The sequence below is a fragment of the Artemia sp. Qi Xiang Cuo genome, chromosome 14, assembly GCF_049724085.1.
Source record: "Artemia sp. Qi Xiang Cuo chromosome 14, ASM4972408v1, whole genome shotgun sequence".
NCBI classification, from domain to species: domain Eukaryota; kingdom Metazoa; phylum Arthropoda; class Branchiopoda; order Anostraca; family Artemiidae; genus Artemia; species Artemia sp. Qi Xiang Cuo.
The window spans coordinates 6,439,851-6,467,807 of NC_142807.1; the positions used below are offsets into that span (position 1 = coordinate 6,439,851).

Genomic DNA, 27,957 nt, shown 5'->3' on the forward strand with positions numbered 1-27,957 from the left:
GTCATTGGTTTTCTCAGAATACATACAAAACTGAAAATCGTTATGGGGCAGTTGGGGATATTAATTGTTTTATGTACTACCATCAACATAATGTACTACGTCACCCCTGAAGTAGTACACCACAGGATATGTACCTAAGAATTTGAGTGCTACACCCCACACTCAGTGCTACATTAAACATGGCATAGGTCCTACTACGCTATATATGGAGTAGGTCCTGCTATGCTAGATATGGAGTAGTACACGTGGTTAGATGTATGTATCAAATTCTGAGGTACAGAGCCTGTGGTATACTACTACAGTGGTGAAGGAGTACATTATATGTTGATGGTTGGACCTAAAACAATTAATCCCTACCTGGTATGGGGGGGGGGTACCCAATGCATTGAGGTGTGTACCTCAATGCATTGGCTACCAGCAAATCGGGTACATGCCACAGAAAAATAGCTGGTGTGCATGACTGGTTTGCACCCCCATTTTTAGCAGTGATGAGCATCAGCTTGTGACATAAGCAAACCTGAAGCAATCAATCTTGTTTCAGACTCATGTTTATTCATTTTTCCCAATGTGTTAGCCTATAGTTAAATACTAGAGAAATTAGTTATATATAATATAGGCTAATAGCTAATATGTAATAAAGTACCATATAATACTAATGAAAATATCAGAAAAGGGATATATAAGTACAGGAGCAGGATAAGTAGATGAGTTACCCTTGCTTTGATGTCTGAGTTCTTTGTTCCTGTTGCTGAAGCCTAGGCCTATAGGGTAAGACTCCTAGTGATTAGCCAGTGCCTAATCTGAGCTGTATCTCTGATTAGAATGCAGTATGTCCTTTACCTGACAGCTGAGACTTTAATCTTAACCAATACTAATTTTCAGAATTATCAATCTTGGCCAATAGTCTACAAATCTTGACCACAACATTGATAATTAAACATGAGACATTACCTTTAACAGACAGCCACTATGGAAGTTATCCTATAGTTTTGTTATTTAAAAAAAAACTTTAAGATTTTGAAATAAACAAGGTTCATTGTTATATTAAATTTAATCAATAAACTGTAGACAATCAAGGCAAGTGTCCTGAAAATCAGAACATTGACCCCTCTTCTGTCTGGGCTGGGTTGACAATAGATCAAAATCTATAATTTGTTCTTCTTTTCTCATGATAAGTTCATACACTTCTTGGGAGAATTCAATTTTTACTGAATGAGATAATCCCTTACTACATAGTTTCTGTTGTAAACACTGCTTATTAATATTCAAAATGTGGATGAATATGGAAAGATGTAAATCAGCTATTAGCTAATAATGTGAGGTAACATCATACTAGGGCAACTCAACAGTATATGCTCAGGGGTTTCTTCTGTGTTTTTACAGTACCTGCAAAATGGGCTATTGGCAACTTCTCCATTTGGCTTCTTTATTTTGTATGAAGGAGAGTGGTGGTTGAAGTTAGCTGTATTTGAACACAGGCATTTGAACCAGACTGATTGTATACTGAATGGAAAGGGGGATAAATTTGGTGGCTTTAATTCAAGCAATATTTTTAGTCATAATCTAGTTTTATCCCTTATAGTTAGAGTTCCATTTGGCTCCATTTGGCTTTTTGTTTCTTGCTTTTCTATCTTGTCTGCTTTTTCATTTTCTTCTTTAACTATATGACTAGGTATATATTGAAATTTAGTAACAAAGCCTAATCTTCCAAGGCTGCTTAGGTTTTCTTTGGTTCGATGTAGGCCTATGCCCAGTGTTTCAAACTTTGTGTTTCATAGTATATAAAGAGCAGATTTAAAGTCAGAAAATATTACTATAAGTTAATTGCTCTGTTTAAGTTTAATTAGGGTCTCTAAGCACAAATTGATTGCAGCTACTTCAGCTGTTAGCGTGCTGGTCCCTGCCTTGTGTTTTTTCACAATGCATAGGCTGAGCTCTTTTTAAAAAGAATCCACTTCCACATCCCTCTTCACTTAAAGATTGATCATCATATATTTTGACATATCCATTAAATTCCCTTTTTAAGAGCTGTTTGAAATCATGGATTGCAGTTTGGGATTCAATTTGTTCCTACTTTGAGGGGGGAGGGGAATTCTAGTTTAACCCTGGGGTGATTGATCCCCAATTAAATTCGAATTCAACTCCTCCATACTCTCCTCCAGACTTCTCATGCTGGGTGGGCTTATAATAAAAATTAACCAGGAAAATATTAATTTTTAAAAGATTTAATCAGTCGGAATAACATAACTACAAGTGTAACTTGACCCCACAAAACCCCTGGAGAAAGGTATTTAAGTTATGACATTTGTCCATTGTTTATATAAAGTATTTGCTATTGAGAAAGATGTAAGAATTTTTTCCATGGGGGGAGGGGGGATTGGGCATTAGGCCTAATTGAAGGAATACTCATATAAACTTCAAAGAGGGCTCATTTGATTGGAAATTGAAAGTTCTAGTTCACTTTTTAAGCATCACAAGATTTTGGAGGGTAGCCAGCTCCCCCCCCAACCTCTTTTTCCTGATGTATCCAATACAAATTTTAAATATATCCAATAAAAATGATCAAAGATCATATAACAAAAATTCTGGTGCCAACACACCCCACCAGGGCCCAGGGCAGGCATTGTAAGTTGTGTCCTGGGGGCATATATGAGTCTTATGTAAGGGATGCTTATATTCGCTTCACAGAGGGTTCATTTAATTGGAATTTGAAAGTTCTAGTTCAGTTAGAAGAGTCAAAAGGGATTGGAGGGCACCTAGCCCCACCTCCCCTTCATTCCCTTTTTTTCTCAAACCCATCAAATAAGAACTTTGAGATAGCTTTTTTTTTAAATAGTTCAAAGATCATATAATAAAAAATTCCAGGGTCAACACTACCCCCCAGGGCCAAGGGGCAGGTGTTGTAAGTTACGCCCTGGGGAATATATGGCTCTTATTGAAGGAATGCTTCTAAAAACTTCATAGAGGGCTCATTTGATTGGAAATTGAAAGTTCTAGTTCAGTTTTTTAGAGTCAAAAGAGATTGGAGGGCACCTAGCCCCCCCCCATGCTCCTTTCCCCCAAATATATCCAATAAAAATTTTGACATAGCCATTAAGTTAAAAATTGCTCAAAAGCCAGATAGTAAAAATTCAGGTGTCCTCACTACCCCCCAGGCCCTGGGGCAGGCATTGTAAGTTGTTGCATTGGGTCACAGAGTATCATTATAGTAATCGGAGGTCTGACTCAGTGAAATTATGGAATACAGAAATTTCAGTGGACACACGGACAGTGCTCAAACAGTGGGTGTCCTCGTCAATAATTTTACCCAAACTATTGGACAGGAAAGTAAGCATGGTCAAGTATTTTCTGAACATAGCACGCAGGAATTTCTGTAAAGTCTCTTAGAGTTCCACATGGGGTAGCAGTTTATCGCAATTCTACTAAATGCAGCCTCAAAATAATCTCTACACTGGAACTGAACTTCCGCAAACCAGGGAACGAATTGAAAGGTGGATAATGCCAGTAGGATCAAAGGACCTGATTAGTGGTGAGTATTTCTATAAAACGGCTGTCAAAACTTGGACACCATTAAAAGTAAAGTTAGATTTTGGGCAAAAAATTGTCTGGCTTATTTTTGGCTTGTTTTTCAAAGGCTGTGGCTTACTTTTTAGTTCATGATCTGGCCACACTGCCTGCTATAAACAATAAAACCCTGCAAAATTTTAAACAGAACTGTATAATGAAAATGGTAGATGTACTAGGCCTAGCCTAGTTAAATAGTTTCTGGGCTCTATAACCTCACCTACTTTTCAAACTTCCTGAAAAGGTAAGTATTTGGCTGTCTATGGTAGGCTATTCTACTGTTTAAATGAGGGTAAATTTCTAGGTGGCTCTATAATTTAGCTAAGATGAAAATGTCATTTGATGCCTTTGTTTATGCTCTTGTTTAATTCAATAATTGCATCTGGGGTTAGTTGCATCTTAAGCCCTTAAGGGGCCCCAAAGGTATTTCATTTTTGTAACCACCCAAAAAAATTAGGAACACTAGTTTGCCTAAGTTAATGAAAATTGGTTAAAAACATCACTAGATTATAAATAAGTTGTTCAAGAGTAATATAGTCCAAAATTACTTATTTATAGTTATTTAATCCTCATTTATTAGGCAACTCAAATATGAACTGTTTTCCTAATGCTATCAACAAAAATAGTACTGAATTTTGCAATTTAAAACTTTGCCATCAACAATTCAGGGTAGATATTTACACATTAGGGGAGTAAGAGTGTTTAAATTTCAGGGTTTCTTTGCAGTGGACCATATAATTTAGCTAGAATGAAAGTGAAAACATCATTTGATGCTTTTTTTATGCTCTTTCATAATTCATATAAAATACCTTTGGGTACCCTTTAAGGGCTCAAGATACAATTTTCCACAGAAGCATTTATTAAACTATGAAAGAGCATAAAAAAGGCATCCAATGACATTTTCACTTTCATCTTAGCTAAATTATAGTGCCACCTAAAAAATACCTAATTTTCTCTTAACTTCACATTTTTGCTACTTCCCTGTCTAGTTTCTTAAGATAGATAAAGGTCTAGAATAGTTTCTCTTCACAAGGTGACATGCTAGAACAAAAAAGAGACATTTTCATTTTTGTGTTATGGACAATTAATCCCCAGTTCCCCTTTCCTCCTAATGGTCTTCATAGGCCTGGGCTAATCAATCAAAGTGATATAATAGTTGACTAAATCATATACAAGAATGGATAAAATTAAAGAAAAAAAAGGAAATATGGTCAACCAATATCTGCTGTAAATTATAAAGAAAGAATTTAGATCCAGTAAATTATAAAGAATTTTAATGCACAATCAGGTTCTTGAGAAAGAATCACCATATAACCATAAACTGAATCAACATTGATAAATTCAACTCAACTAAGAGGAAATGCATTCAAAATATATAGTTTGGGCTATATGTTATGATTTTAAGATTGTTATAGGGTAAGATTTAAAACTTATTTGAATATTTTCAGGTTTTTAATGTTCTTGAAATTTTTTTTAAATTTGCCAACTAAGGAGGGTTAGGGAGTAAAGTAAAGCATAACTCTTTAGGAATGATGTAAGTAAGTTTTTTTGGATTTTTTAAAGTTGTTTTCAAAATTAAAAAGTGTTTTCTTCTGAAGACACTGAACTGTACATTAACACCTTATCTCACTCTGAGAAGGATTAGTCCTGTTTTGGCACCAAATAATTAAGTATTATAATTTTCACCCATTGATATTAAAATTTTAGGTTGCTTTTTGCAATCAGGACATGCCATTTAGGGCACTTATACTCTGCTCCCCACCCCCTAGATCCAACCCTGCTCATCTGTTTAAGTCTTAGGCATGCTATAACATTACCTATAGGAAAGAGCCATAAGCGTTCAATGCATTATATTTCTTTTTTCCCCAGAGGCACTTCATATGGAAGGGGTGGTTGTATATATTTTGAATGGGGCTCATTCAATTGTAAATTAGAAGTTCTACTGCTCTTTTTAAGAGTAAAAAGTGTTTAGAAGGCAACAAGCCACCACCCACACCTTTTTTCCCCCAAACCCATCTGATCAAAATATTGAGTACTTGGGCATTATATTGGCCTTTCTAAAAAGTCAAGTTTGGTTAATGCTAATGAAATAAAAGAGGATGAATATATAATAGTTTATAAACAAATTTGGGGTATATATATGCATATTAGGGGTGGTGGGTAAAGCATAGCATATTTTAAATATGTAACCTAACCTAGGTACCTTCCCCCCCTAAACCCCAAAAAACAACAGTTTAAATATTGTATACCCTATGAAAACCATGTTATTTATTGCATTACTTAAATTATATATTGTTTTTTAAATTATAAAGGCTTTTTATGCAATGGTCCTTGCAATTCTTCTTGATAAGTTGAACAATATAGAAATTCGTGGAATAGCTCTTGACTTAGTGATATTGTATTTATCTGAAAGAATTTTTAAAGTCCAAGTTGGGAAGGAATCATCTCATATTTTTCCACTAGAAAATATAGGGGTCTGTATTGGGGCCGATACTTTTCAATTTATATAAATGATCCTCCAAATTGCATGCTTTTGGAAGAAGAATTACCGATACTGTTTGCGGATGACACAGCAATTAGTTTGAAGGTGAGCAATGAGGAAGACATACGATTGTCCCTCAAAACTGTTGTTTTAAATGTAAGTTCTTGGTTTCATGCTAATCGACTAATACCTAACCTGGAGAAGTTGTAATTTATTGTTTTTGAGAGAAGTTCAAAGTCATTGAGGTGTGGCTCATTTTAAACTATTAATATTGGAATTTCTTCCATAAAAAGAGTGAATACATTTAGGTATTTATATTGATTTGGCTTTGTTGTTTAAAGCACTTATTAGTTAATATAGGGCAACAGTGTCCATGAATCTTGGTTGTTTGCATAGATTAAAGTTTCTGTTTCCATACCAGATTATGAGGACTTCATATTTTTCATTAGTTGAATGATAATTTCAATATTGCCTGAGCGTGAAATTTTGGAAGAGTTACTACCTCCAGGGTAGTTATTATTGTATGCTGGTAGACTCCTGGATGAGAATTCAAGAGAAACTTTCCAGGAACAGGAACACTAAACTTGAGAGTTTAAAATTTGACAATGTAGAAGATGGTTAGAATAATTTTAGAAAAATAATTTGTGGAGTTGCTGATAGTGTCTTAGGGAAAAAAGTTATGACTGCAGCTAGTAATATTATTGAAAAAGCTTTATATTTAATAGAGAGGAGAAGGGGCTTGTACAAGAATTATCTGAGTGATAGATCAGAAGCAACACTGTAGCGTTGCCTATAGTAAAGGCCATATGGCTCCACTGTTTTACTATTTATTTATTTTTTTTTCTCAGAGGCACTTCATACAGAAGGGGTTGTTGTAGAAACATCAAAGGGGGCTCATTCAATTGGAAATCAAGAGTTCTAGTGCCCTTTTTAATAGTTGAAAATGATTGGAGGGTAACTACCCCCCCTACGCCCATCATTCCACCAAACACATCCAGAATACAGGAAATATATTTTTGAGGAGGACACTCCCCCACAACCCTCAGGGCAAGAGTTTTAAATTATGCCCTGGGGGCATATAAAATTTTTATAGAAGGTGGTGTTGTAGAAACTTCAAAACAGGCTGATTCAATTGGAAATTCAAATGACTAGTGCCCTTTTCTATAGTCAAAACTGATTGGAGGGCAACTAGCCCCCCCCTATCCCCATCATTTCCCCAAATTCATCCAATCAAAATTTTGAGATAGCCATTTTGTTCAGCATAGTTGATTTCCAGATAGATAATATGTTTCTGAGGAGGACACTGCTGCACAACCCTCAGGGCAAGGGTTTTAAGTTATGCCCTGAGGGCATATAAGGTTTTTATAGAAGGCGTTGTTGTAGAAACTTCAAAAAAGGCTCATTTGATTTGAAATTCAAAGGGATAGTGCCCTTTTTAATAGTCTTAAGTGTTTGGAGGGCACCTAGCCCCCCCCCCCGACAACCATCATTCCCCCAAACACATAAAATCAAAATTTTGAGATGGACATTTTTTTCAGCATAGTTGATTTCCAGATAGAAAATATGTTTTTGAGGAGGACACTCCCCACGGCCATTAGGACAAGGGTTTTAAGTTATGCCCTGGGGGCATATAAGGTTTTTGTAGAAGTTGTTGTTGTAGAAACTTCAAAAAAGGCTCATTCAATTGGAAATTCAAAGGGCTAGTGCTCTTTTTAATAGTCAAAAGTGATTGGAGGGCAACTAGCCTCCACCCACTGCCCATCATTCCCCCAAACACATCCAATCAAAATTTCGAGAATGACATTTTGTTCAGCATAGTTGATTTTCAGATAGAAAATATGTTTTTTGAGGAGGAAACTCCCCCACGACCCTCAAGGCAAGGGTTTAAGCTATACCCTGGGGGCATATAAGGTTTTTATAGAAGGCAGTGTTGTAGAAACTTCAAAAAAGGCTCATTTGATTGGAAATTCAAAGGGCTACTACCCTTTTTAATAGTCAAAAGTGATTTGAGTGCAACTAACCCCCTCTCATGCCCACCTTTTCCCCAAACACATCCGATCAAAATTTTGAGATAGCCATTTAATTAAATGTAGTTTTAAGTGCTGGAAATTAGGTCTTTTAGGATGACAACTCCCCCACAGCCCTTATGGCAAGGGTTGTAATTTAAGGATTCTCTGAATCCTTCATATTATTTCTTATGGAAGGGATGCTTGTATAAACTTTAGAGAGGGTTTATTTGATTGGAAATTGAAAGTTCTTGTTCAGTTTTTGAGACTCAAAAGAGTTTGGAGGGCAACTAGCCCCCCCCCTCCTCCACGCCTTATACGCATCAGATAAACATTTTGAGTTAGACATTTTGTTAAAATAGTTCAAAGTTCTGATAACGAAAAACTCCAGTGTCGACACAGCTCTCCAGGGCCTGGGGGTAGGCGTTGTAAGTTATGCCCTGGGGGCATATAAACAATCAAATAATAATTAAATAAACAATCAATGCAAACAAACATACCATAGATATTAATGTAAATTAATAAATAAATTTAGTTTTTTTTATTAATTTTCTTATGTTATCATACTAAGTTTTGACAATAGAAAACTAAAGGTCATAAAGGCAATAAGGTTTTGATGTTTTATTGTTTTTTAGTTGAGCACTAAGATTAGTGAAAACAGGGCCACCAACGGGAAGGTTGAGCACAGCCAGCCCTGTCTGCCCACCCTTTAGGATTACACCCGACCCCCTAATATACTCCCATTTGTAGTGCAAATGTGAGGATAGCCTTATATAGTGCTTGTTAATTGTTATCTTTTTTGTAAAGTTATTTTAGTTTTTTCATTAATTTTTTTCTGTTACTAAGTTTTAGACAATAGAAAACAAAAGGTGAAAAAGACCATAAGGCTTTAATTTTTTATTGGGTCTTTTTCTAAAAACTCCTCATTTTCTTGTGTACAGCCAGCCCTGCCCGTCCATCCCTTAGCATTAAACCCGACGCCCTGATATCCTCTCATTTCCAATGCATATGGGAGGATATGTCTGTCCAACCCCGTAATATTCTCGCTTTTTCAATACAAGCGGCAGAGTATGTATACATTTTGCTTGTTAATGGTTGTGTCTCTTATGAAATTATTTTATTTTCTTAAATTTTTTTTTTCTTTTGATTCACTTTAGGGACTAAAGAACTAATTTCCATAAAGGCAATAAGGTTTCAATTTTTTTTTTTTTTTAGTTGTGCACTAAGATTAGTGAAAACAGGGCCACCAACGAGAAGGTTGTGCACAGCCAGCCCAGTCCGCCCACCCCTTAGAATTAAATCCGACCCCCCCCCCTTTCATTTGTAGCACAAATGGGAGGATAGGGTTATATACTGCAACGATTATATAATTATCTCTAGATGCTAAAATAATTTTTTCTGTTTGTACACTTTGCTTCCATATAAAAGGATTTCCTCATTGCCATAAAGGCAATAAGGTTTTGATGTTTATAGTTTTTTTAGTTTTGCAATAAGATCAGTGAGAACAGGGCCACCAGCTAGAAGGTTTTGCACACCCAGTCCTGTCTGCCCACCCCTTTGCACTAAACCCGACCCCCTCCTCCCAATTGTTGCGCAAATTGGAGGATAGCTCTATATACTGCTTGTTAATGGTTATCTCTTTTGTAAAATTATTTTAGTTTATTTTAATTAATTTTTTTCTGTTACTAAGTTTTACACAATAGAAAACCAAAGGTCATTAAGACCATAAGGCTTTAATGTTTTATTGGTTCTTTTTCTAAAAACTCCTCATTCTGTTGTGCACAGCCAGCCCTGCTCGCGTTTTAAGAGAAGAACAGTATGGTTTTAGAAAAGGCAGAGGACTTATTGACCAAATCTTTGCTCTTAGGTTAGCAATTGAGAAGTGCCTGAGTTGTCAAACGCCTTTGGTCTTCAGTTTCGTAGATTATGAGCAAGCGTTTAATTCTGTCGATAGAAGAGCTTTAGTAATGGTTTTGTCCCTTTATAGTATATCAGATAAATATATTAAAGTGATTAGTGCTATGTACATGAATAACACTGCTGCAGTTAAGGTAGGAACTTGGGCTATCAGCTGGTTTTGTATTAAATCAGGAGATAGCAGGGTTGTGTTCTATCCTCCTTTATGTGGATCATTTTGATGGACTTTATCTTAAGGAGCACAGGAAAGGCAATGGGCGGCCACGGAATCAAATGGGGAGGAAAATACTCCTGGAATTAGATTATGCTGATGAAAATGTGAGCAAAGTGAATGACCTTATAGAGTTTTTGGAAGCTCAAGGTGCTAGAATAGGTTTGGAAATTAATGTTAAGAAGATTAAGTCACTAAGGCTAGGAACAAGTGAAGATTAAAAGGTGACAATGGGTAACGAAAAGATTGATAATGTAGGCAGCTTCACTTACCTTGGTAGTAATAATAGTAAAGCCGTTGGGAGCAGTGAAGGTGCTAAAAGTAGAATAGCCAGGGCTCAGGGTGTTTTTTCAGAGTTAAAAATAGTTTGGAAGAAAAGTCTGTAAACAAAGATTAGAATATTGGAAGCTACAGTGTTGACAGTTGTCAAATATAGCTCTGAAACATGGGCGCTCCAAAAAGTGGATGAAGATTTTCTAGATATTTTCCAGAAAAATTACATATGGATTGTTCTGGGTACCTGGCTGACTGACTGTATTTCAAACAGTAGGCAGAAAAACAGAAAAATGTTGTTCAATCCCGCTTCCTCGGCCTATAACGAAAGATAGGTTGAGATGGCGTGGGCACGTTCCACGGATAAAAGAGGACAAATTGCCGAAGATTGTCTTTTTTGGCTAAACGGAAAGCAGGTCGTCCTTGTCTGGGGTGGGACGATGTCATAAAGAAAGACTTAAAGGTAATTGAAACTTTCTGGGAGGGTTTAAAGAGGGAGGCTTTGAATAGATTGGGATGGAGAAGAAGCGCGCATGGCTGTGTTGGCCTCAGGCAGCTTGGTGCTGCAGTGAGTTGTTAGTAGTAGTAGCTCAGATGTTGACTTTCCTTTCACATTTACGAGGTCTCCAAATTCTTCAAAATAAATCAGTAAGAATCCTGGACTATTTTTGACACACCCTAGGAAGACAGAAAATTTGTTTGAAACTAAAATATCTTTTTATTTCTTGATTTGCTGCAAATGTTACCCTTAATTTGGGCATATAGTTTTCAAAAATCCAACCAGTGATAATTTTTTCCAAAGCATGAAACTTTGGTTGAAAATAAGCATGACCATGGTTGGAATAAATTTCTTTTCCTGTTTGTTAGAAATGAGCGATGAAAACTCAGTTAAAGATATCATCTTCCCAAGATTGCCAAAAAAATATAATTGAATGTATTCAATTGCCAAAGATTGCCAAATGATGGAATGTATTATTGATTTATTTATATTTTGTTTTGTAAATCCCATCTCTATCTCTGCAAGTCAATGTTTTTTTCTCCTCTTTCTTTCTTCTTTCTTTCTTGCTTTCTTTTCATGTGTGCTTCCTGAGAGCTATTGAAGTGTAATTTCTTTTTTATTTTCCTTTGTTGTCAGTTTAATTGACATATAATGATATTTAGTCATCAACATGTTAATATTATTTGATTTATTAAAGTTATAAAAGTAAAAACATATATATTTTTTTTCAGTAAAGTGCGAACTATGTTATGGCCTTGAGAAGGCGTAGGGGTTTTGAGCCCAACTTTATATAAATTTTTGCTCGTTTTGGGTTTGACTCGATTATTTATTGTAATTTCTGTTCGTTTTGGGTTTCATTTATTTATCGATGCTGATTTGTGGTAGTTTCATGCTTTGTAGATTATTTGATTTTATTTATGCTAATTTTTTGGTTTAATTGAGTTCTTTACTTTTCTTTGAAAAAATTATTTTGTGAAAAAGTTTTTTTAATTAATTTCTGTTCATTTTATATGGACATAGTCTTTTCAGGGAAAAAGAAAATAATACTTTAAATCTTTTCGTTTTTTCAGAATTTATAGTTTTGCCTGCTATTTGTATGCTGGAGAACAATTTTACAGCAATTCTTCACAACATACAGATTTTTAAACATCTGGACACAAATAGTAGTGTTTAATTTAGTTTCATACCTCCTCTAGTTTACCTGAAATAGAAAACTTTATACCATTTGCAAAAAAATCTGTTTAATTTCTTTGATAGCTTGGAACGAGAGATGTGGAAAATGTGGAAATGTGGAAAAGGTGGGCGAGAGAGGGGTGTTAATTGCCCTCAAATCACTTTCGACTATTAAAAAGGGCACTAGACCTTTGAATTTCCAATCGAATGAGCCCTTTTTCAAGTTTCTATGACAAAGATTTCAATAAAACTTATATGCCCACAGGGTATAACTTAAAACCCTTGCCCTGAAGACTGTGGGGGAGAGTCAAGCTTCATGGTAAGATGTCTATAGCTTTAACTGCGTGAAACAAAATGACTCTCTCATCTTGTTGATTGACTATATTTCGAGACATCGTGGACTTGGAAGGGGTAGCAGTAGTATCTCAATCACGGCTTACTATATACCGGGTCACTTTCAAAACTATTTTAATTTCTTATTAAATGAGCCGTTTTTGAAGTTTCTACAACAACGTGTTTTATAAAAACCTTGTGTGCCCTCCGGGCATAACTTACAACCTTTGCCTTGAGGGCTTTGAGGGGGTTGTCATCCTCAAAGACCTAGTTTATAGAACTTAAAACTACGCTGAATAAAATGGCTATCTAAAAATTTTGATTGGATGTTTTTGGGGAAAAGATGGGCGGGAGAGGGGGGTTAGTTGCTCTCCAATCACTTTCGACTAGTAAAAAGAGCACTAGCATTTTGAATTTTCAATCGAATGAGCCTTTTTTGAAGTTTCTATGGCAACGCCCTCTATAGAAACCTTATATGCCCCCAGGGCATAACTTACAACCCTTAACCCGAAGGCTCTGGGGGAGTGTCCTCCTCAAAAACATTATTTCTATGTGGAAATCAACTATGCTGAACAAAATGGCTTCCTCAAAAATTTTGATTGGATGTGTTTTGGGAAGTGGTGGGTGTGAAAGGGGTGTTAGTTGCCTTCCAATCACTTTTAACTATTAAAAAGGGCACAAGCCACTCCAATTTCCAATTGAAAGACCCCTTTTCGAAGTTTTTATGACAACTTCTTTGATACAAAGTGCCCTGCTCTAAATGAAAAAAGTAATAAATAATACGGTGTGCCAACATTGATCTTATATGCCCTCACGGCATAACTTAAAACCCTTGCCCCAAGGGTTGTGGGGGAGTGTCCTCCTCAAAAACATATGTTCTAACTGGAAATCAACTATGCTGACCACATTGGCTATATCAAAATTTTGATTGGATGTGTTTGAGGGACTAATGGGTGTGGGGGGGCTAGGTGCTCTCCATTCACTGTTGACTCTTAAAAAGGGCACGATCCATTTTAATTTCCACTCATATAATCCTTTTTTTAATTTTATACAACAACGCGTTCTATAAAAACATTATATGCCCCCAGGGCATAACCTAAAACCCTTTCCCGGAAGGCTGTGGGGGAGGGTCCTCCTCAAAAACATAATTTCTATCTGGAAATCAACTACGCTGAACGAAATAGCTATCCCAAAATTTTGATTGGATGTGTTTATGGAAAAGGTGGGTGTGGAAGGGGTGTTATTTGCCTTCCAATCGCTCTCGACTATTAAAAAGGGCACTAGCCCTTTTAATATTCTAATCAAATGAGCCTTTTTTGAAGTTTCTAAGACAATGAATTCTAGATAAAATGCTCCCAGGGCATAACTTACAACCCTTGCCCTGAAGGTTGTGGGGGAGTGTCCTCCTCAAAATTTTAATTTCTATGTGGAAATCAACTACGCTGAACAAAATGGCTATCTCAAAATGTTGATTTGATTTGTTTTTGGAAAAGGTGGGTGTAGAAGGGGTGTTAGTTGCCTTATAATCACTTTCGACTATTAAAAAGGGCACAAGCCACACAATTTCCAATTGAATGAGCCTTTTTTGAAGTTTCTATGACAACTTCTTTGATACAAAGCGCCCTGCTCTAAAGGAAAAAAAAAATAACAAATGATACATTGTCCCAACATCGTTCGTATGTGCCCTCAGGACAAAACTTAAAACCCTTACCCCAAGGGTTTTGGGGGCGCGTCCTCCACAAAACATATTTTCTCTCTGGAAATCAACTTTGCTGAACAAAATGGCTATCTCAAAATTTTGAGGTGTTCTCTGTGGGGGACTGAGGGGCGTCTGGGGGGGGGGGGCTATGTGCCCACAAATAACGTTCGACTATTAAAAATGGCACTAGCCCTTTGATTTTCCAATCGAATGAGCCTTTTTTGAAGTTTCTACAACAACGCTTTCTATAAAAACCTCATTTGCCCCCAGGGCATAAATTACAACCCTTGCCCTAAAGGTTGTGGGGAGTATTCTTCTCAAAAACATAATTTCTATCTGGAAATCAACTACGCTGAACAAAATGGCTATCACAAAAATTTTGATTGGATGTGTTTCGACAATTAAAAAGGGCACAATCCACTCCAATTTTCAATTGAATGAGCCCTTTTCGATGTTTCTACGACATACTTCTTCGATACGAAGTGCCCTGCTCTAAAGGGAAAAAATAATAATTAATACATTGTGCCAACTTCGTTCTTATATGCCCTCAGGGCATAACTTAAAACCCTTGCCCCGAGGGTCGTGGGGGAATGTCCTCCTCAAAAACATAATTTCTGTCTGCAAATCAATTATGCTGAACAAAATGCTTTCTCAAAATTTTGATTGAATGGGTGAGGTAGTGGGGCTAGTTGCCCTCCAACCACTGTTGACTATGAAAAAGGGCACTAGCCCTTTGAATTTCCAATCGACTGATCCTTTTTGAAGTTTCTACAACAACGTTTTCTATAAAAAGCCTTATATGCCCCCAGGGCATAATTACAGCCCTTGCCCTGAAGGTTGTGGGGGAGTTTCCTCCTCAATAATAAATAATACATTGTGTCAACTTCGTTCTTATATGACCTCAGGGCATACCGTAAAACCCTTGCCCCAGGGGGTGTGGGGGAGTGTCCTCCTCAAAACCATATTTTCTATATGGAAATCAATTACGCTGAACAAAATGCTATATCAAAATTTGGATTGGATGTATTTGGGGGAATGATGGGCGGGGGGAGGGCTTGTAGCCCTCCAATCTCTTTCGACTAGGCCTATTAAAAAGGGCACTAGCCCTTTGAATTTCCAATCAAATGATTCTTTTTTGAAGTTTCTACAACAATGCCTTCCAGAAAAACCTTAAATGGCCCCAGGGAATAACCTACAATCCTATCTCAAAACTTACTGGCTAGCCTTTATTGAGGTTTCTACGACAATGCCTTCTATAAAAACCTTATATGCCCCCGGGGCATAACTGACAACTCTTGCCCTGAAGGCTGTGGGGGAGTGTCCTCCTCAAAAAATTTCTATTTGGAAATCAACTACGCGGAACAAAACGGCTATCTCAGAATTTTTATTGGATGTGTTTCGGTAAATGGTGGGCGTGGAATGGGTGTTAGTTGCCTTCCTATCACTTTTGACTATTAAAAAGGGCACAAGCCACTCCAATTTCCAATTGAATGAGCCCTTTTCGAAGTTTCTACGACAATTTCGTCAATACAAAGTGCCCTGCTCTAAAGGAAAATAAAAATTTATACAATGTGCCAACATACTTCTTATATGCCGAAACAATGCTGAAACAATATTTGGATAAAAAAGTAATTGAAGGCAAATTTAGACCTTGTCATGAGTGGTTCCCTCCAGTTTAACCTTAGTTAACCTAATTGTCCTTCTAAGCTAACCTAAAAAATTGATTGATTTTTCAGAATAATTTAGGACAAATATTGTTACGTTTTAGTGGAAAATAAAAAACTAGACTTACTTTTCTGGAAATATTTCTTAAACTTCTTAAGTTTCATTCTAAATTCGAATTTTAAATTCCTTTAGAAGGTAATTACTTATTTTTAATTGATAAATACAATGATATTGGATAATAGTTTTTGGATCTAATTTTAAGTCTATTGTCACATTCTTGAAGCCCTAAAAGTAAGAACAGCTAGATATAACCTTTTGAAAATACATAATGGCATATGCATAGTGGGCCTACACTATGTAGTGTTTTAAGCATTAAAACCATGAATAAAGCTGTCATTTTAGGAGTTAAACCAAATTTTCCAACCTAATAGTTTTTGGCTTGAAAAATTTGCTGAAAGAATACAGCAAGCAGCCGTAACAGCTAATAGAATAAGGTTTTGCTTTTTTACCGTACATCAAAAAGCCAGCTTTCGAATTTTTGCGCCCTCTTCTTAAAAGAATAGAAATAACCAGATTTCTAATGCCTTTGACTGCTAAAGGAGTTGAGCCTGTGTTTTCAACTGTATTAAGATAAAATATGCTTTGCAGTGGTTAAAAGTCATTATTAGTCATCAATCATTGTATCTTTCGTATTTTAGGACTCTCTTGACTAAATTCTGTGTCGTATCAAAGTGTAAATGATAGTATTATACTTCTCATAATTTGCATTAACTCCATTCATAGATCTTTCATGGACTTGCCACAAATTCCGAAAATGGCTGATCTCATCATGGTTTCTGAGGATTCTTTCATTAAAAACGGTAATTCTATACATTTAACTTATTTGTCATTAAGTGGTCCTAAGAAAAGAAAAATGTAGCTGCATATGTTCTTTGGATCTAAGGATTAAGAGCTGAGTGGTAATATAAATGGCTTCTGCTGCAACACACATTTAAATTCAGATTATTAGCTTTTATTTTAAAATTTGGTGAGACAAGTAATCCTCCTGTACATAATTTTTCAGTCAATCTTTTCTATGTGCAGGTATGATGAACGATGTATTACCACCAAGGTTGGTGTATTCCTGTGGCTTCAGATGGGAATATCAAGAAATATGGGAATATCAAGCTTTAAGAAATATCAAGTCATTTTATTTCATTAGCATTAACCAAACTTAACTTTTTAGAGAGACCCTGATAATGCAAAAGTACCGTTAATCCTATTGAAATATACGAAAATATGATGATTATTTAATACCTAAGAAACAAAATTATTCAAACTACGACGAAGAATCATGGAAAGCAGACTGCGCAGAACTTAATATATTAAATACCAGTACTTGTGCATTTTATGGTACACACGAAAGAAGTCAAGTTTGGTTAATGTTAATGAAATATAATAAAATAGGATGAATATATAATAGTTTAGAAACACATTTGGGCTATATATTTGCACATTGGGGGGGAGGGGGGTAAAGCATAGAAGGAAAATACCAAACAACATTATCTCTCAAAATTCAAGACAAAGAGGGGAAAAAATACAGAGGGTAAGTGCACTCTGTCTCTGTAATGGTCACTTTTACAGGTCTAAAAACGGTTGTACTTATAACTTTGGGAGACTATATTTTATGTTTTATTGTTTGAGAACTAATGCAGAAAACTCCCAATTGATTTGTAATTTTTTTTAACTTTAATTATGTAATTTTTTTTTGTGATTCTTAAGCTTTAATATGTTTTTTTTGTTAATTTTTTTTATTAAATATTCATTTTTTTTTTATTTAGTATGTTATTTTGTTATTATGAATTTTGTTAGTATGAATTTTTTTTTATTAATTTAAGGTTTTTGTTCGTTATATGTTAATGAGATTCCTTGAATTTTTAAGGTTTTATTTTGTTTTATAAAAAAACAGATTGTATAAATTATTTTTGAAAAAAAAAGAATTTACATCTAATTTTATGCATAAATATAATTTATGTATATTTTCAATTTTACACGTAACTAAAAAGAAAAAGCCGTGAGATTAGTTTAGTAAGCTTTACTGTTAAATTCTTCTATGTCTGTTTAATTCAAAATTTGTTTTAGAAGCTGAAGACGCTTTATCAGGTTACCTTGAGAAGCCCTTTCTTTTTCCAAGCCATCTTTTGTCACCAGAACGTGAAGATGTTCCCTTGCTCAATTTACCTAGCATTTCAGGACCATATAAATTTGAATACAACACGCAGGAATTGCAGCCCAAATGTCCTTATAATGAAGGTATATCTGAAACATTGTGTTTTTGTTGATTGAAATGTATTGGATAATATTTTATGGGACAAAAATAGGACAAAGGGGCTTAATCTTAAGATAGAACTTTTGTTTTATCTTATTCCAATGTGCAGGAGTTTGCCAAACCGTTTTTGTAGTCTTTCATGAACATTTTTAAATTTTCGCCTGCAAGTAGCCTAGTTTGGCATGTTTTAGTATTTTTCAAAAGGTTTGATAGTAAGCCTTAAAACCACATCTCTATATAAAATTTGCAATCCATATTTATAGTGTATATTTCTCTATAAATTAAGAGATAAACATGTCTATTATTTTGATTTCAAGTTGATTTTGAAAGATGCAGAATATTGACTGTTATGATCTGAACTGCCTACCAGAAATTTTTAGTGTAGAACAGGGCTTCTTAAACTTATTTAATTCACGGCCCCATTTATGATTCCTAGTCTCCTGGTGACCCCATATAAATGTAAAACAAACAGATTAATGAATATTTTTTTGTGATTTATTTATTAGGGAATAATATATATGTACATATGAAAATATATATTGATAGAGTTTGTTTAGAAACACGCAAAATCTAAATTTAAAAATTGCACAAAAATTATTAAAATTTTATTTATTATAGTTAAAAAATCATATGCTCCATTTTTAATCACTATTGCTTTTTTTTGTGTGTGTGTAGCAGCTTATACCATAATAAATTTTTTTTTGTAGTAGCCTGTAACATAAATAAAAGGGAATTCTGTGAACGTCTTAGTTCACTTGAATATGTTGGAACTCATGCGTTGAGTGGTAAGTATTAAACTAAAATTTAAAGAGATAAATATGTCTATTTTTTCTTATTCGATAACAAATTAAATTTTGGTTGAATTTTTTATGCTGCTGGACGTATGACCTCTTGAACATTTTTTATCGACGAACAATACCGAAATTTAATATGTATTAAAGCTGAGAAAGTAACTTAACATAAATATGTAGTTTCTAATGGTAGAAGAACATTTAACGCCATATCAGCGACTGTGGTCAGTAATCATAACAGCATCCTGAAGCATGTTGTTTAATTGTGGGTCTGTTGTTTGCTGCAAGGGCCTCTTGAAGAATAAGGTAGTGAGCAAAAGTTATATGATCATAATGAGAAGCTTGGAAAAATGATTTAAAACCAATATTTTTGACACATATTTACATCTTACACCATCTGTGCATTTTCAATTTTTTCTTTCCAAAATTTCAGTATTAAAAATTTGTCAACTTTGCAATATAATTATGTCTTTCCCTGTATTATGGTCTTTCAAAGCACGAAAACATTACAATTCTTCATCCACGAATCTTTATAAATGTACCTGACATATATTAACAATTGAGCCAATTTTGTAATTTCAGTTATTTTGTTCAACTGAACTGAAAATTTTGGGCTTTCTTTAATTCTTGTAACAACTTGCACTAGTTGTTCCTTGTTAATATCAGAAATTCTTTTCGAGACAGTGTTGTTTGACAAAAAAATTTTGATATCATTGGCATATGAAGTCTTCTTGTATTTCTACAATTTTTCTACAAATAGCAGCATGCAGTACAAGATATACTCCAATGATGAACGGCATTTATTTTTAGCAATACAGTCTGAAACTTCATGTGACTTCATTTGACTCTCTGGAGCCTATAATTTATTGTTGATAAATCAAAGTGGTTGTTCTTTACCGTTACAATTTTGAAATGTAAAGCAAAATTGAAGAAATCACTCATTATATTTTCTTTTTCGTAGATTAGATATTTTTTTTCAATACTTTGTTATAAAATATCCTTTTTAATTCTTTTTCAATGCAGAATAAAAGAAAAGATTTGTCATAAAATATAATTTTTTATACTTTTTCAATGCATAATAAAAGAAAAGCTACTTTGATCTAGAAAACAATTGTCCATTTTTTTCTACTTTGCTCATTAAGTGGTCCTAAGAAAAACAAAAATGTGACTGCATTTGTTTTTGGATCAAAGGATTAAGAGCTGAGGGGTGATAAAAATGGCTTGTTTGTGTTGCAACACACATTTAAATTCAGATTATTAGCTTTTATTTTTAAATTTGGTGAGACAAGTAATCATCCCGTAGATAATTTTTCAGTCAATCTTTTCCGTGTGCAGAACACACCAGAGAACACAAGAACGATATATTACCTCAAAAGAAGGTTAAGTACTGGGGCTTCAGACGGGAATTTCAAGTTATAAGACATGTAAGAGAGAAATAAAGTTAGTTGAAATCTGCCGTTAAACTCTGGGAGACTATATTTTGTGTTTTATTGTTTGGGAACTAATGCAGAAAACCCCCATTTGATTGGTATTATTTTTGCCTTTAATTATGTCAGTTTTTTGTCATTGTTAATCTGTAAAAAGTTTATTTTTTGGTTGTATTTTTAATTAAAAATTCATTTTTTATTCAGTACGTTATCCTAAATTTAAACTTATCAAGCTATTAGTTCTATGCTATGAATTTCGTTTTTTGAATTTAAGGTTTTTGTCCGTTCTCTGTTAATGAGCTTCGTTTAGTGTTTCAGGTTTTATTTTGTTTTATAAAAAGCAGATTTTTGAAACGATGTGTGAAAAAACCCGAATATACATTTAATTTTATGTATACATATAATGCCTAAATATTTACATTTTTACACGTAACTAAAAAGAAAAGCAGTCAGATTTGTTTAGTAAGCTTTACTATTAAATTTTTCTATGTCTGTTTAATTTAAAATTTGTTTTAGAAGTTGAAGACGCTTTACCAGGTGACCTTGAGAAGCCCTTTCCTTTTCCAAACCATCTTTTGTCACCAAAACTTGAAGATGTTCCGTTGCTCAATTTACGTGGCATTTCAGGACCATGTAAATTTGAATACGGCACTCAGGAATTGCAGCCCAAATGTCCTAAGAATGAAGGTATATATGGAACTTTGTGTTTTTGTTGATTGAAATGTATTGGATAATATTTTATGGGACAAAAATAGGACAAAGGGACTTAATCTTAAGATGGAACTTTTGTATTATCTTATTCCAATCTACATGTGTTTGCCAAACCGTTTTTGTAGTCTTTCATGAATTTTTTTAATTGTAACCTGAAAGTAGCCTAGTTTGGTATTTTTTATTATTTTTGAAAAGGCTTGATATTAAGCCTTAAAACTACATTTCAATATAAATTTTACAGTCCATTTTTATAGTGTATATTTCTCTATAAATTAAGAGACAAAAAAGTCAGCTAACCCCTGGCCCATAAACCCAAAATAGATCTAACAGGTTCATCACCCATAATAATTCAAACATTAGGAGATGAACCTCTAAGATCTATTTAGGGGTTATGGGCCGGGGTTAGCTGACCTTTGTTCTTTTAGTTTAAGTATAAATATATTCTCTATTTTTGATTGATTTCAATTTATATTATGTGAGAAGGTGTGTCAATATAAACATTCGATTGTATACGGCTGTGAATGGAGTTCGTTTATTTAATATGTGTTTTCTTTTCCTATTTATGTACATTTTTTCTTTTGTTTTGTTTAGTATTTTTTTTATGTTTATGTAAGAATTTTTTTTTTTTTTCCGTTGAGAAAGGCTCCCGGATGTGGGGCCGAAATATTCGGAATATTTTTGTTTAATTAAATGTGTTGTATTCACTGCTTTATAGAAATTAAAACCCGTTTTTCTTGTTTAATTTTTTGTAATATACATGTACATATGAAAATATATATTACTAGGATTTATTTAAAAATATACAAAATCTAAAGAAATTGCACGAAAATTCGCAAAATTGTACTTTATTATAGTTGCAAAAAATTATGTGCTTTAATTGATTTTGTATGATTTAACTCGAAAGCTCAGCAGATTCCTCTTGAGCTTAAGTGACATGTTAATCTCATTTAAGCCAATATGAAACAGTCTTTGAATCCAAGCTACCTTTTTGAAATCAATATTTAACCTAAAATATGTACAGAACTGTGTTACTAGCGCTATGAAGTGATCTAAAATAATTTTTACAATAAACGCTTTAGAATGATATATCTCGGATATAAAATGGTCCACACTGGAAAACATTTCCTGGTTGTAAAGTCTCTGGTGAACTGAACTGAACTGAAAGAGCCATAAACCTTCAATGTACCAATTATTAAATATTTATTTCATTTTTTCCCAAAGCCACTTCATATGGTACGGATTGTTGTGAAAATTGGCCAATTCCGTGGTCCTAAGTGAACAAAAATGTAACTGCATATGTTCTTGGATCTAAGGATTAAGAGCTGAGGGGTGATAAAAATGGCTTCTTTGTGCTGCAACACACATTTAAATTCAGATTATTAGCTTTTATTTTTAAATTTGGTGAGACAAGTAATCATCCCGTAGATAAATTTTCAGTCCATCTTTTCTGTTTGCAGGCATAATGAACTATGTATTACCACCAATGTAGGGGCAGTCTTGGGGCTTCAGATGGGAATATCAAGTTATAAGACATGTAAGAGAGAAATAAAACTAGTTGAATTCAGCCGTTAAACTTTCGGAGACTATATTTTGTATTTATTATTTGGGAACTAATGTGGAACCAATTGATTGCTATTTTTTTACCTATAATTATGTCAAATTTTTGCTATTGTTAAGCTGTAAAATGTTTATTTTTCGGTTATATTTTTTTTCAATATTATTTTTTTTTAATTCAGTACGTTATCCTAAATTTGCACTTATCCAGCTATTAGTTCTATGCTATGAATTTTTTTTTTATGAATTTCAGGTTTTTGTTTGTTCTATATAAATGAGTTTCGTTGAATGTTTCAGGTTTTATTTTGCTTTATAAAGAGCAGATTTTAGAATGATTTGTGGAAAAACCTGAATATACATCTAATTTTATCTATACATATAATGCTTGTATAATTACATTTTTAAACGTAGCTAAAAATAAAAAACCGTCAGATTTGTTTAGTAAGCTTTGCTGTTAAATATTTCTATGTATGTTTAATTCAAAATTTGTTTTAGAAGCTGAAGACGCTTCACCAGGTGACCTTGAGAAGCCCTTTCCTTTTTCAGCCCATCACCAAAATGTGAAGATGTTTCCTTGCTCAATTTACCGAGCATTTCAGGATCATTTAAATTTGAAAACGACACCCAGGAATTGCAGCCCAAATGTTCTAACAAGGAAGGTATATCTGAAACATTATGTTTTTTTTATTGAAATGTTTTGGATAATATTTTATAGGACGAAAATGGGACAAAGGGGCTTAATTTTCAGACAAAACTTTTGTCTTATCTTATTCCAATGTGCATGTGTTTGCCAAACCGTTTTTGCAGTCTTTCAAGAACATTTTTAAATTTTCACCTGAAAGTAGCCTAGTTTGGTATTTTTTATTATTTTTCAAAAGGCTTGATAATAAGCCTTAAAACCACATTTCTATATAAATTTTACAATCCACATTTATTGTGTATATTTTTCTATAAATTAAGAGATAAATCTGTCTATTATTTTGATTTCAAGTTGAATTTGAAAGATGCAGACAATTAGCTGTTATGATCTGAACTGCCTAACAGAAATCTTTAGTGTAGAACAGGGCTTCTTAAACTTTTTTCACTCATGACCCCATTTATGATTCCTAGTCTCTCGTCAACCCAGTTTAAATACAAAGCAAACCGATTAATGAATATTTTTTGGTGATATATTTAATAGGTAATTACATATATCTACATATGAAAATATATTTTGCAAGAGTTTTTTTAGAAACACACAAAATCTAAATTTAAAAATTGGACAAAAATGCCCTATTTTTCATCTTATTTTATAATAAATATTGAATTCAAAAAGGTAGCTTGGATTCATAGGCTGTTTTGGATTGACTTAAGTGAGATTGATGAGCTATCACTTAAAGCTCAAGAGGAATCTACTGAACTTTTGAGTGGCTTAAACTTAAAACTAGAGTTTCCAAAACAGCCCTTAACTGAATACTGGATCAGAACTTGAACTGCCCACGATTGCTTATAAGGTGTTAAATGTTCTTCTGCCATTAGAAACTACATATTTCTATTAAGTCACTTTCTCAGCTTTAACACATATTACATATCAGTATTGTTCATTGCTAAAAAATGTTCAAGAGGTCTTAAGTCCAGCAGCATCAAACATTCCACCAAGATTTAATTTGTTATGCAATAAAGAATAGGCGTATCCATCTCAATTTTTTTTCCTGTAATTTTAATTTAGTACTTACCACTCAATGCCTACGTTCAAATATATTCGAGTGAACTACGACGTTCACAGAATTCCCTTTTATTGTTGTTACAAAAAAAAAAATGAAATTTTGATGAAAAATAGGGATATTTTTGTCCTAGAACGTAACCCTAAACCTATTATAAGAATTGACAAATAAAGACCTTTAGTTCGTCCTTTAGGTTTATTATAGGTTTATCAAATTGTATTATAGAGTTATTGTAGGTTTTTATTTTTTCTGATCTTAAGTTTAATAATATGGCCTTTACTTTCAAAACTTCTTTTTCTGAAAGTTTTCTTTTTTTTATCAATTTCTGTTCGTTTTGATTTACAAAGTTTCAAGTTTTTCAAACTTCCTTATTTCAAAATATTTTTTTTATTCCAAAACAAATTAACAGCTTTGGCAAGAACTAATAAAATTAAACTGAATATTTGACATATAATGATATCAATTGCTGAAATATCAGCAGTTCAAGATTTTGTATCACTCAGGGCCTGATTTAATCCTTTGACGCTTCTAGCTGCCCTCAGATCACTTTTGACTCTTGAAAAGGGAATTAGAACTGTCAATTTCTAATAATTTGAACTGTATTCCAAGTTCCTGGGGCCACCTCTTCCATAAAAATCTTATATGCCCCCGGGGCTCAAGTTACAACCTGTCCCCGGGCTCTGGGGGGTAGTTTGGCCCGGAAGTTTTCGTTACCTGATTGTTGGACAATTTCAAACAAACTGGCTACCTTAATATTTTCATCGGAAGCATTTGGGGAAAAGAGGGTGTGTGGAGGGAGGGGTAGATGTCCTTCTATCACTTTGGATTTAAAAAAGGTAACTAGAACTTTCAATTTCCAATCAATGAACCTCCTTTGAAGTTTATACGACAACCCCATTTATGAAAGCCTTATATGCCCCTGGAGCATAACTTTAAAGCTTGCCCCTGGGCTCTGGAGGGTTGTGTCAACACCGGAGTTTTTTCATCTTGATCTTTGAACTATTTTTAATAAAATGGCTATCTCATAGTTTTATCGGATGAGTTTGGGAAACAAAGGGCGTGGAGGGGAGGGGGCTAGTTGCCTTACGATCTCTTTTGAATCTTAAAAAGTGAACTAGAACTTTCAGTTTCCAATTAGATGAGCTCCCTCTGAAGTTTGTACAAGCAGCCCTTCCATAAGAACTATATATGCCCCTAGGGCATAAATTACAACGCCTATCCCCAGCCCCTGGAAGACTGTTGCCACCCTGGAGGTACTATTTTCTGATCTTTGATTTGTTTTTAACGAAATGGCTATATCAAAATTTTATCGGATGCATTTGGGGAAAAAAGCCATGGAAGGGGGTTATTTGCCCTCCGATCACTTTTGAATCTTATAAAGGGCACTAGAACTTCAGATTTTCAATCGAATAAGACCTTTCCGAAGTTTATGTGACCACCCCTTCCATAAAAGCTGATATGCCCTCGGGGCATAACTTAAAACACTTTCCCCATGGTTCTGGGGGGTTGTGCTGTCCCAGAAGTTTTGTTACCTGACTTTTGAACTATTTTTAACAAAATGGCTATCTCAAAGCTTTTTTCGGATGGGTTTGGGGAAAAATGGCGTGGAGGGTTTATTGCCCTCCAATCTCTTGTGAGTTTTAAAAAGTGAACTAGAATTTTCAATTCTAATCAATTGAGCCCCCTCTGAAGTTTCTGGCATAACTTACAACGCCTGTCCCTGGGCCCTGGGGGATTGTGTCGACCGCGGAGTTTTTGTTTATCTTTTTTTTAACTATTTTTAACAAATGTCTCAAAATTTTTATCGGATTTTCTTGGGGAAAAATGGCGTGGAGAGGGGGGGGGGTTGTCGCCCTCCGATCAATTTTGACTCTTAAAGAGGGTGCTAGAACTTTTGATTTCAAATTGAATGAGCCCCTTCGAAACTTATGCTACCACCCCTTCCATATGAATTGTCTCAAATCCCCCCCCCCAAAAAAAAAATAATAAATAATAAAACATTGCAGTCTTATGGGTTTTACTTTAGGCAACGCTATAGCGTTGCCTCTGATTAGAAGAGCTAATTTTGAAAGCTAATATAAGTGTCACCATGAGGAAGAAAAGAGGGATCGAAAATAACATTGGTTGTTGTAACCTATCGAAAGATATAAGCTACTGTTTTTTTTTACTCTGTAGACTTTCAAAACATTTTGAAAGATAATGTTTTCGTTTTTTTAGTCTCGATTTTTTTGTTATTCGTTTTTTTTAACTCTGTAGACTTTTAAATTTTTAGGTCACTTTTCCCCACTTGTGTCTGGACTTCACTTACTGGAAAATACGTCACTAGTTGTTTCAAAGAATCCATCTACGAGCCGTTTCTCAATTGCAGATGCATCAAAATCTGAAGGAAATGGTTCAGAAAATCAGAAAACAGGTTTGAAAATTCGCCTTCAAAGTAAAAAGTATAGAAAATTGGAAAGATATCAAAGAACTCATAAGGAAAAAAAGATTTATAAATGTGAGGTATGTGACAAGACCTTTTCTCAATTGTACAATTTGAAAAAGCACCAAAGAATACATACGAGTGAGAAACCGTTTAAGTGTGATATTTGTGACAAAACCTTTTCTCAAACATCAGATTTGAACCGGCACCAAAGACTGCATACAGGTGAGAAACCTTTTAACTGTGATGTTTGTGATAAAACCTTTTCTCGAGTGAACCATTTGAACGGGCACCAAAGAGTGCATACTAGTGAGAAACCGTTTAAGTGTGATATTTGTGACAAAACCTTTTCTCAAACATCAGATTTGAACCGGCACCAAAGACTGCATACAGGTGAGAAACCGTTTAAATGTGATGTTTGCGATAAAACCTTTTCTGAAGCAGGAAATTTGAACAAGTACCAAACAGTGCATACTTGTAATAAACCGTTTAAATGTGATGTTTGTGACAAGACCTTTTCTTTCGTATCAAATTTGAAAACCCACCAAAGAATGCATACGGGCGAGAACCTATTTAAACGTGATGTTTGTGATAAAACCTTTACTCACGCATCAAGTTTGAATCTACACCAAAGAGTGCATACATGTAAGAAACCGTTTAAATGTGATGTTTGTGACAAGACCTTTTCTTTCGTATCAAATTTGAAAACCCACCAAAGAATGCATACGGGTGAGAACCTATTTAAGTGTGATGTTTGTGATAAAACCTTTTCTTACCCATCATATTTGAAAATCCACCAAAGAGTGCATACGGGTGAGAAACCGTTTAAGTGTGATGTTTGTGATAAAACTTTTTCTACAGTATCAAATTTGCACCAGCACCAAAGAGTGCATACAGGTGAGAAACCATTTAAGTGTGATGAATGTGACAAGACCTTTTTTCAATTGTACAGTTTGAACAGGCACCAAAGAGGGCATACGGGTGAGTAACCAATTAAATAGTGTGTATTTGAGAAGTGTTTTTTGCAAGGTTTCAGTGTGAATACACATCAAAGACTGTATATAGGTAAGAAACCTTTCATATGTGATGTCTGTAGAAAAACTTTTCTGATGTTAGCAATTTTCACAGGCATCAAATAGTGCATACGGCAGCTTAGGAAGATTATTGTAACACAAGCTGTATCTTCATTGGCTTGTTGTTATCATTCTCACAACCAAAT

The 27,957-nt window shown here is 34.3% G+C and overlaps 1 protein-coding gene across 1 annotated transcript; it reads left to right on the top strand.

The window, feature by feature from the left end:
• Nucleotides 1–3,563: 3,563 nt before the first annotated feature.
• On the top strand, nt 3,564–27,957 carry LOC148944072 (uncharacterized). The gene is made up of 5 exons (XM_089100349.1): nt 3,564–3,808; nt 16,521–16,682; nt 17,944–18,116; nt 20,918–21,035; nt 26,589–27,957. The coding sequence occupies exons 2-5, from the start codon at nt 16,613–16,615 to the stop codon at nt 27,725–27,727; spliced, it is 1,500 nt and encodes a 499-aa protein (XP_088956475.1). The 5' UTR covers nt 3,564–3,808; nt 16,521–16,612; the 3' UTR covers nt 27,728–27,957.